Source organism: Erpetoichthys calabaricus, chromosome 13 (genome assembly GCF_900747795.2).
Source record: "Erpetoichthys calabaricus chromosome 13, fErpCal1.3, whole genome shotgun sequence".
Taxonomy (NCBI): Eukaryota; Metazoa; Chordata; class Cladistia; order Polypteriformes; family Polypteridae; genus Erpetoichthys; species Erpetoichthys calabaricus.
Genome location: NC_041406.2, coordinates 139,600,048 through 139,612,033, shown reverse-complemented (window position 1 = coordinate 139,612,033; position 11,986 = coordinate 139,600,048). Strand labels below are relative to the sequence as shown.

The window sequence follows — 11,986 nt, the reverse complement described above, 5'->3', positions numbered from 1 at the left end:
GTATTACTTTTCAGCTTTCAAATGTACTTGAAATCGATTTGAGTCTTGTGAAGGTATGTAATCATTTGTTTAAAAACTTTTTTAGGTGTTCATTCTCCTGCTTTAGTCATCTACATTTCCCCTTTGCTATTGATAAAGTTTTTCTAATCAAATCTAATTAATTATCATTTCTTGACATTTTGAACATTGTAGAATCAGAATTTGATGTTACCTCAATAGCAAATTTTTTCACCCTATCACTAAACTTCTATTTACATAGAAGTAAAATGACAATCTGAACATAGTCTTAATTACATCTAGCAGCAAACAAGTGCAGTGCAGTGCAGGTTGAGCTCAAAATGTAGAAATGACTGCGAAATTAAAAGAATATCTTAAAAAAAATTAGTAAAGAATTAAAGTTTATTCTGGAGCAGCTATATAACATACCCATGTCAAGTACCTATCAGTAAATGCAGGGCATTTAATCATATGAGAGCGCTAATGAAAAAGAAAGCAGAAATGCCAAAAGGCAGTTAGAAAAGAATATTGCTAAAAATTCAAGTCAACACCAGAAAGGTTTGTCAATATTAAGAGCAGTAAATGTGAAGGCAAATAAATGATTGAGTGTAGCGTGAAATTACTAAAGGCTGGCAACTAGCAAACCTGAACGCATTATATAGAAATGTTCTAGTAACTGTTAGTCAGATAGTGGAATGTGTATTGTAGGACTATTGGTGGAAACAATTATTAAATACATCATTGAGCAACACATGTCACAATGCATTGTATTAGTTAACAGTCGGGGAGATCATGTTTCATGAAGGTGTTCAGATTACTTGAGGAAGCAAGAAAAAGTTTTTATCTGAGAGGCACATATAATATGGTTTATCTTGATTTTGACAAGAAACTGCATGAGGAGGTAATGATAATTATAACACAAGCTGGAACTTGAAGCATATTGTACAGATGGGTGCATTATTGGTTTAAAGACGGGAAATGACAGGTGATGGTCTAGGTAAAATGTGATTGTTTCTGTTCAGTTGTTGTTCAGATTCATCCTGAATAAACATGTATAAAAAGTACATTGTCTCATTGAACAAAGCTAGTAGGTTTGTATCCTAATGGACAAATGGTAATAATTTCTATCAAAAGCATCTCTGTGGTACAGTGGATCCACAGCTCATGTCAAAAGGGCCAGTTTTAAAATAAATAATCTGCGGCGGTTTAGCAAGTGGATGTGGTAAGTGTGGCAGATTGGTTCCTGGGGTGATTCGTGATGCGGGCGATTCTCGCTTAAGTGCACAGGTGAGGAGTCGTCCGCAACCGTCATTGTTCCTGGGAGGTGCTAATTGCCACAGCTGATCCACGTCCCTGTAATATATAGTAGGGCGAGGCGGCTAGCGGGAGGAAGAAAAAGTAAAAGAAAAGAAAGACGGAGGTTGCAGAGGAAGAAAGCAGGAAGCAGTGTGGAGAAAGCCAGTGTGTGTGTGTGTGTGTGTGTGTTTGTGAGAGAGAGCAAGCGAGTGAGCGAGCAGGCAGCTGGACAGTTGAGCCCTAGCGAGGTGTTTGGCCGACACATAGGGCAGTCAATTGTGGTTGCTCCCGCTGAGCATTGTGTGAGGAGCGGGAGTGACCAGCAACAAGGATGGCTCGCCGCGAAAGATAGTGAGAGTCGTAAGGCTTGGGAGATGGATCCCCCAGCGTGAGCGTCCTGGCTGTTGGGGAACCTAAGTAAACTGAAGCAAGGGATCGGGAAGCCTCCAGATCAGGAGTGGAAAGAAGGTCAGCTGCAGGTAGGGGCGACTCTCCTGTTGCAAAGCCCGATGGGAGAAGCCGGGGAGCCGCCAGGTAAAAAGAAGACACCGGGCTTTGTGTTTTTGAAGGACTGTTTTCAGCCATTGTTTTAACCTCGTTTTAAAGGATTTATTTATTGTTTTTACCTCCACTATTTCACTTCTGTTTTTATTGGATTATTTATTTAAAAGATTTTGGAGACACTGCACTTATTTATTTGGACACTTTGTTTTTTTTGTTCGTTTTTAATAAAAGCACTTGACACTTTTGCACCATCCCCTTGCTCCATTTGTTATGCCTCACTGCCAAGCTCATCGGTGACATTACTGATGGTGTCGGGTTCAAGGAGTCCCGAAAGCAAGATGGGAGCGTGGAGCAGAACCCGCATTGTCACAATCTCTACTTAATATATGCTCTAGTTGGGCAAATAGGCTTATAGGGTCAGTATTGTCACGCATGCTAATTAACTTGGAACACTTTCTCTCTCTAAATAATGAAAGAATCAGTCATTTTCATTTAAAACTAATTTAAGAGGAACTATAGTGCTATGTTTTCTGCTTTGCATTAGAGAGTTTTATAAGTTGAACATTGGCAATAAAATGTAATGTTTAATATGTTAAGATTCTTTATTATCATATGATAATATGTAAGCATATCCAAGTATGAGAGGGAATGCTTATATACATTGAAGAAACTGTTTTGATCCTTTGGGTTTATGTTTTGCAGAATGCAGTTTCAATGTACTGCCGACTTGGCTTTGCTGTGAAGAAGGGTCAGATAACAAATGCAGATCAGTTTCATCCATCATGGAGGAGCATTCAGTCTTTAAATCGATTAAAGTACTTATTTCATTCTTTGTAATATTGTAAAGTTAACTTATTCTTTTTTTATTTTGGGATAGGACAGTTACATAACATAACTTTCTCAAGCACATGTCATTCAGTTCTCAATCTGGAGGCCAGAGGCCATCCTAGAAGCCCTGCATAGGACACCAGTCCATTGCTGTGCCACTTGCACACACCCACACCCACATTCACATTCATGCATGGCAAATTAGGAGATGCCAGTTAACCTAACACACATATCTTTGGTTTTGTGGAAAGAAAATGAGTTTTGTGGAAGGAAAATGAGCAACTTGAGGAAAAACCGTCGTAAGTACATGGATAGTGACCAGTCATACAATTCAAATACAGGATTGTGCTAAATTGGTCTTTATCAAAATAGTTATTGGAAACTTAATGGTCATTAGGAAGCCATTTTTTTTTTTAAATCACATTAAGAGATTTTATAACCGTATTTTTGTTAACAGTCGTTTGTCTGAAAAAGTAATTTTCTGAGATTATATCAAGGCTCTCTTTAAAGAAATTATTTTAATAGGGCTTCTAATATCAACTTACTACATACTCATTCATGTAAATTATTTATACAAATAATTAGTTCCAGCCAAGCAATACAAATTCAGAAGATTTCTTCAACGGCGATGCAAGTGTCATTCATGTGTGATCCTGCACTTACCGTTCTAAAGCATTCTAGATTTGAGTCAAATTTAAACATTTTCAAAGATATTTGATTCTTGAGCAGAAGACCTATTACTTTCTAAATATGCTTTTGTGACTTTTTTTTTTATTTATATGTATGCATTATCAACTGTGAACAATCTCTGTTCATATCTGGTTGCCCAGTGGGTATTGCTCCCAAATCTCATTCACCCCCTTGCCCTAATTGAAGCCCAATAGATTGTCCTCTCAGACTATGACTCCAGGATTGAATCCTGGCCCTCTTGTTTTTCTTTCAGCCAATGCTGAGAGTCAGTGTTAGGTGGCTCATTGTTTGGTCCCTCCTGTTAGGTCAGTTTGCTATGGACATGCACCAAGAGCACCTCACAGTCTGAGGATCTCGGGGGCACACATGTCCTTTGACTGCTCTGTGCTTATAATCCTAAGAGGTTTTGGAGAATGCCTGCAGTTAAGGAATTGCAGTCCTTTTATATTTCTAGCCTCCAAGTGTAAAAAAGTATAATTCAGTGCAAAACATTTTTATGTACTTCACATATTTTAACTATTTTTAAGTATTAATGAGTGAAGGTATTTTTTCAACAAATAGGGTTGTAGCATAAATGCTATAAACTTTAACTTTTAAAGAGAACGGTAAAAATCAATGCATTTTCTGTTTCCTATTATCCTGTTTGATTTTAAAGACATTTCTTAAAAGTAAGTTTTTTAACATATTTAACTGAGTAACCCTAAAAAGCATAATGGTATATTAAGAATAAAGCAAGATGTGAAATCCAATTGTAGTATCTTATTTTATGTGTAATAAATCATTACAAAAAAAGTTTTTGACTTAGTGAATTGTAGATATTTTGACGTACTGCTTTCAAGAAACCACTATGCACTTTTTCTAACAGAAGTACTATGGATTCTCAGAAGATGCTGTTATCCTGGGAAGGAGGAAATCCTGTTGTAGAATGTTCTTCATCGGCTTCTGATACTAACAGCCAAGAAGATCAAGGTTAGGCAATCAATTTGATATGATTTATTCATTTTTTGACACAAGAATGATCATTTATTAGCACTGCCAAACCTTTTCTGTGTCTCTACATACTGTATAATGCAAGTATGCATGTATGGTTGTGTCTGTGTATTATCAAGCTCAAATTTATTGTCAAGTATACAGAGCAATTCCTACGTGATATATTGAACAACATGCAACACATCACCCTTATTTGGGGGTTATGATCATCAAGTGTTAATGTATTGATGTTTTTGTGTGTGTGCGTGAGTGTGTGTGTATATATGTATATATATATATATATATATATATATATATATATATATATATATATATATATATATATATATATATATATATATATATATATATATATGTAGGGGTGTGCAAGAGCAGGTTTATTATTATTATTGTGAATTTCCCCTTGGGATTAATAAAGTTATCTATCTATCTATCTATCTATCTATCTATCTATCTATCTATCTATCTATCTATCTATCTATCTATCTATCTATCTATCTATCTATCTATCTATCTATCAATCACATGGAAAAAGACATGCAAGCTATGATTATTACAATACCTTTATTAACTCAATAGCTTTATTAACTCAAAAGAGTGTGACAGTGGCCTAATGTACTTAGGTACAATCTCGTAAGTGCTCAAATTGCCGGCCTTCATTATTTGCACATTCTTGTAGTCTACTTGCTAATGGCAATGATAATAAGACAAATAAGAAGATAATACAAATAAATAATGCAGTAAGTAATATATTATTAAGACAAGAATAAACTCTGTGTTTCACATACTCATAACTGTAAACCTTCTCTTGCCCACCTCTGTATATATAATATGGGTGTACATATAAATAATACATTACCAGTCAAAAGTCTGAACACACCCTGACATTTTCATATTTTTGATAGAAATGTGCTCCTTTTTTCTAAGTTCCATTAAATTGATTTAAAAATATAGCCATCCTAGTAGTGTTGCTAATGATTAGTGTCATCTGTAACAGAGAAAGGACAATTCTGGGATGCTGACCTTAGAAGCAGAGTTTAAAAGGAAAAAAACAAAAATATTAGAGTATGTGTGTATGAATGTGCTGTATGTGTGTACTTTTATGTGTGCATTTTAATATCTAACGCTCTCTTCAGTTACTTGAAATCTTCATTTTCTACGTCATGTTACATTCAGTATATTCAGGTTGTCTTTTTTTTTATTATATTTCTGACAGAAACATCTAGTCTTTGCAGTTTGAGCATATCAAGTGGTCATACAAAAAGGATTGCTTTTCTTTTTGATTCAACACTCACTGCATTTTTAATGATGGGAAATCTGTCTCCAGTAAGTTACCAAAAAAAAAAGAAAAATATAAATATATCGTATATCAATTAAATGCATTTTCTGTTCAAAAATAACCTTAAAACATTCTTAGAATAAGTATAAAGATGGCAAGATAGCCTAGTGAGATTGAGACTCTTACCAGTTGTTAGCTTTGTTGATTGCAAATGCTGTAACAGTACTTATCCAAAATTATGTCTGGTGAACTCTGTGTGTGTGTGTGTGTGTGTGTGTATATATATATATATATATATATATATATATATATATATATATATAATATACAGTATATGTGTAAAAGTGCATTTATTATATGTAAAGAATAGAAGAGACAGAAATGACTATTAAGAGACTAAGATACACACTGTATATACTGCTTATGACAGTATTTACCATGTAATAAATATAAAATATGGGGTTGCTCTTACAGTATATTTTATTTTTATTCATTTTATTTTACAGAATTTGAAAAGTCATGCTGTCACAATGTTTGAGGTGGGCAAGCTGTCTGATGAATCTCTTGATAGTTTTTTGGTTGAGCTTGAAAAGGTAAGGTGAAAATGTTATGACTTTATCATGTATATTAGTTTTATATGAATAAAGACTTTAAACATATAATTGTTGTTTCTTGTGTTTAAGTTAGCTGGCTGATGAGAGAAGTGTTTGTATTTTGTTGTGTATCGTGTCTCCTTGTTTTAAATTTACCACCAGTAGTGAGGTGTCATTTCTATACTACTTAAATGCTTTTTGTTTTTTTACAATTATCTGTTGTGATAATTGTACTTTAAATCACTTTGTATTTTCATTTTAAAAAGCATTCATCAATTGATATGTTGATATAAGCCTGAGATGTGAATATTTTGTTTCTCAAAGTGTTGAATGGTTTGTTTTAAAGGTTCAGAGCACTGCTGAAGGTGAAGCCCAGAGATACTTTGAGCATGCAGTCACTCTCAGAAACACCATACTGTTTCTAAGGCACAATAAGGACTTAACTTCAGACCCTGAACAACCAAGCAGTGGTAGGACAACTGTTAACAGATTAACACACTGTCTTAATGTTTTAATCCTACTTTTCCCCCTGCTCGCTTCGATCGCCAACCCCCGGGCGGACGCTACGTGTTAGCCACTTCGCGGAGCTGCTGTTCGCGTATGGGGAAGTGGATGTACAGTTTAAACAGATTATTTTCATGGGAATTGTTACATATGCATAATAGAACTATTTTACATTACAGCAAGTAATTAACCATAGTAAAAATAGTAAAATGTAATAAATTTAATGAAAATTATGTTTCATGTTGTGTTAGAGGTATTCGTTGTGTTATACGTTTTTTCGTTCTGTTTGGATTTGAAATTAACACACACATACTTTTTTAACTTACACTTTTACTGTAAAACTTCAGTAAAAACAATTTTTTGAATTAACTATTCATCAATATCACTTTGAATTCCGTGTTTGGACTTGCATCGTGACAATGCAACATATAACTGTCCGTGAGTGAATATCGTTTCTTTCTCTCTAATAAATAAACTGACTTTTTTGATGTTTGTCCCTGTGATTTGTTAATTGTCATAGCAAAAGCTATTCTAATGGGAAACTATAAACATTTTAATATGAATGGCATATCAAGATCTCCTTTGATGTCTAATGTTATCCGTGGAAGATGTACTACATTACCTTTGTTGTCTCCTGTTCAAATTTTACATGTCGTCGCCGCGTAACCGATCAACAATTTTTGCATTATTTTGTTTGACTTCATTGTTCTTCTTGGTGCTAGGATTGCCTGTATACAAATTTCTTCTGTTGGTAACCCTTCGGGATGAAATTCTTCAATACAATTTGGACATAATACGTCTTCTTTTATTGGGAACTTAAAGTGAAGAAAACATAAAAATTTATAAGAGCTGAGAGCGTAAGGAAATGTGTCTGACAAAAGCATTCACAAAAATGAGAGTGAGAGGACCGTGGGCGTGTTTGAAAATGGTTGAGAGGAGGGCGGGACTTGAAAAAATCTCTTGGCAATAGTCTCGTCTTTAGGTCTCTCTATTATAAAATAAAATCTTAACAGAAGAACAAAGTGTTAAGATAGCACAGTAAACTCTGTTGTTTTTCTAAAGGACTCTTTTGGACAGCATCATGGTGCGGCAATAACACTATGTCAGGGTATTTGGATGCCAAGTTCACTATCTGAGCTGGGATATTTAAAAGTGTGTGTGACGTTCTTACAATGTCTTTTATCTCCTCCTTAAACCCACATGTTCTCTATGACAAGGAGTTTTTGTCTACAGAGCTACTGCTTACTTTTGCCATAAACAGTTTCCTCCACAGCAAAATTGATGAGGCCTCCAAAACAAGCTAGGGAGCAGACCAGAATATTACCTGTTCTGCCCAGTATCTAAAAATTAAGGCAGAAAGGCAGTATTGCTAAAACTCCAATAAACGAGAAATGGTTTCCACTTCTAGGTCTTCTCGACTCATTTATATAGTCAGAGGGAGTGAAGATGTTAGGGTGGTCCCATCTCTTAGGGTTTTGTCTAGTAAGAAGGTGGAACATAAGAACATTTAAAGGGAGAGTACACAGTAATAAACATAACAAAAAATATGTAAAAAGTAAACACATAATTACTCAAGAACAAAAATAAAATACACAAGCACACATAGTACCATAGCAACTGGATTTGTTTGTTTGTCCCACACTTCCCTGAGTAATTTCTTGAGATATCAGTGCATGAAAATTCCAGGAGGTCGTGTACATGATTCCCCTTGACCATTCTAAATGTTTGGTCAAAGAACAGCTAAACCTGTTGATTATGTCGCTGTTCTTCTTTCTCTTTCTGCCATGTTGCCTAATCGATTAGTTTGTCGATGTAGTTTTATGTAAGAAAGATGTGAATCCTGATAAATATGCAGAGGTCACCGCTTGCCACATACCATGTCATAAGATCAAGGTTCAAACCCTAGTGGTTCATGAGTAATCGTGTGGCAGATAGGCACAACCCTTTATATATATATATATATATATATATATATATATATATATATATATATATATATAATATTTCTCTTCTGGTTCGTCTTGCTTCCACTTCAGAAACGGTCCCACCCACACGCAGCTGGCACAGCATTTCTCGATTCCTATTCGTCCTCTTCCATGTCACGCACTATACTGGCCTGCTGAGTGTAATCCATCCAACAAGTACTCGAGGTGCTTACACAACGGTAAAGTAGCTTTACCACCTTTGCGGGAGCCACCTGTGTCTTTACAACAGCTTCTTACACAGCAAACATCAGAAGCTAAAAATTATCGTGAACACATTCGAGAAGACAACTCTTCTCTAGCGTTTGCTTCCATGGGTGCACAGATAACTCACCCTCCTGGCCACAGACCATACTATTTTAAAATACACGGGTAAATTTATCACCAAATCTCTCCACTATACGCTAACACTTCTACCTCTCCAGGATATGGACAGTTGTATGTTTTTGACACAGCGCAAGCTACTGAAGTACGCTTACAAAATAAAGTAAACTCTGCATGCAGCGAAAATTTACTTCTCCAGCTAGATTCCATGCTCAGAACCATCAACCCCTTCGCTAAATCATACAAACACATGCATGAAAGTGCTCAGTCCAATCCAACAGCATCTGTACGAATGATTTTCAAGGAAAACCCTAGGCAGGATTTACGACGATACAAAGCCCCGACATGTCACAGCGATTTTCGTTGAAGAAGATGGCGAAACGCCTGCTGAAAGGAACATTTGCATCTATCCCATAGGCAACTCCTGCAAATAGATTTCCACGCTCAATATGAAATGCGATCCTATAGTGTACCCACTTTTATTCTCTTAAGGAGACATTGGCTGGTACAAAGATTTACAACATGTTCCCGATAAAAGAACCGCCAAGCGAGTAATGCTTACTCAGTGCCAGTTTTACACGTACAGATTAGCAATGAGGAATACATTTAGAATTTTGCACTCCAGTGGCAAACTATTCAAACAGTACGTCGTAGATGCGTATGTTAAAACAGAGGGTGCGCATCTCAACTATCTCAGATTACATCAACAAGATTTGTGCGTGGAACTATCAGACGCACTGCAAGCAAACGCTGAAAATAACAACGTGCGTGTAGGCAAAATGATTATATTACCGTCCACATTTCCAGGAAGTCCAAGATACATGCAACAAAACTATGAGGATGCCATGGCCATAGTACGTATATTTGGAAAGCCTGATTTATTTATCACTTTCACATGTAATCCTGCTTGGCCGGAAATTCTACATGGACACTGCGTCTTTCAATTATTTATTTCTTCTTGATTTCTGAATTCCTTTCTCACCATTTTCTGTTCCTATTCTTACACCGCCGTATGTTATGGCGGGCGTCGGCTAGTATATATATATATATATACTAGCAAAATACCCGCGCTTCGCAGCGGAGAAGTAGTGTGTTAAAGAGGTTATGAAAAAGTAAAGGAAACATTTTAAAAATAACGTAACATGATTGTCAATGTAATTGTTTTGTCATTGTTGTGAGTGTTGCTGTCATATATATATATACATATACACACACATATACACACATATAGAGATATATTATATATACATATACACATATATTTTTTATATATATATTTTTTTTATATATATATATATATATATATATATATATATATATATATATATATATATATATATATATATATATATATATATATATATATATACACATACATACATACATATACACACATAGATGCACTTACAATAACATAGAAATCAATATAAACAACATTAACATCATTATCATATGAGAATATGAAGTAATATATAAGAAGCACATTTCATATAAATATAAATTATTAAACAGTAAAATCTTCTTCTATAATTTGCTACCGTGGCTTTTCGTTGGTCTGTCCAGGATTTTAAATCACCTGTAGCTTGCAAACCGTTTCACCTATTGACTTGAAATCTGGTACACATATAATACGTCACGTCCGCTATCCGCTTTATGGGTGATGATTGTATTACTCTTTTTATGTTTATTTTATTTTAGAATCAACTCCTATCTGCGCACACCAGGGCGGCCGTGGGCAGATGCGTATGGTGTATTCACTCCATGTTATCGTGCATTGCGCTGTCACTGGTATTTTGATAAAAGAATTTGAACAATATATAAGAAGCGTATAAATTATTAAACAGTAAAACATTAACATTTAAGAATTAAAGTTACATTGAGTACTACTGCAGTGCCTTCGAGTATACCTAATTTTTTCTTTGCCCATTACATGCTTAAATGTATACATTTTTTGGTGTACCTACCCGAGAACACGCGACATATAACCGACCGTGGGAGAAGCATGGATTTTAAACACGCGTTGAGTTCATCTGCTGGTCTCCCTCGTGGAATAACTGGTAATGTTTGAGTAAAATCTACAGCGAGTAAAACGACATTACCTCCTTTTTTTTTTTTTTACGATCTCTGAGATCTTGCTTTTTTCGGATCAAGGCTTCATAAGCTCTTTTATGTTCAATGTTGTACTTAATAAGTACTAATTATCCCAAACCATCATCTTTGAATGTTGCAAGACTTTCGCCTTGTATGTAGATCGGGGGTAATTACATTCATTGCATTCCTAGTCTGAATCACAATCTGATTGTATGGGTGGTTACCTGGCACTGTAGGGTTGCCACCCGTCCTTTAAAATACGGAATCGTGCCGCGTTTGAGAATGAAATTGCGCGTCCCGTTTTGAATCAATACTGGACGGGATTTATCCCGTATTTTTTTTATCATTTTTTTTTTAAAGCAGCGTCTCATGCAAATCATCCCACACGCATTTTATGAAGATGCCTCCTTTCCTACTTTTGATTGGGTAATACTTGATGTCATCGTTAGTTTGATTGGTGTTTTTAACTGTCCAGTGAGGAGGGGCGTGTCTTTTAAGTACAGTCTGCAAAGTGTTGGCACTGAGATGTGGCGTCAGCGCCATAGTTGAAGCCCCTAACGTTGCGGTCAGCAAGTCGGCTAACATCCGCCATGTGCCGTCTTTCAGTTGCGAGAAGCAGATCATAGAATGGTTGAAACTGTTGCCCCTAACGTTGCGCCACGGCGTGTGGTTCGTTTATACCTCGTGTGTTCTCATTAAACTTTTATCTCGCGAATATGTTATTGCAATCCGCAGCGGGAGCGTTTCTATAAACTTAATTTAAACTTACGTTTTACACCGTGCTTCTTTCCCTTATGAACATGCTTGTATGCTTAACTCGCTCCGTTCTCAATTGTTTAATTAATTTTTTGCTCTTAGCTGTTCGCGGCTCTTCCTCCATTTCCCCCTACTTCGTTCTTTTATCTCGC

At 35.7% G+C, this 11,986-nt stretch overlaps 1 protein-coding gene across 1 annotated transcript in view; it reads left to right on the top strand.

Annotated features, from left to right (window-relative positions):
- fam91a1 (family with sequence similarity 91 member A1) overlaps positions 1-11,986 on the top strand; it is a 58,040-nt gene that overhangs the window by 25,160 nt on the left and 20,894 nt on the right. Inside the window, exons 10-15 of the mRNA XM_028817581.2 lie at positions 15-53; positions 2,500-2,612; positions 4,181-4,284; positions 5,522-5,631; positions 6,091-6,177; positions 6,524-6,647. Of these exons, the coding sequence (XP_028673414.2) occupies positions 15-53; positions 2,500-2,612; positions 4,181-4,284; positions 5,522-5,631; positions 6,091-6,177; positions 6,524-6,647 (577 nt within the window). The remainder of the gene's footprint in view (positions 1-14; positions 54-2,499; positions 2,613-4,180; positions 4,285-5,521; positions 5,632-6,090; positions 6,178-6,523; positions 6,648-11,986) is intronic.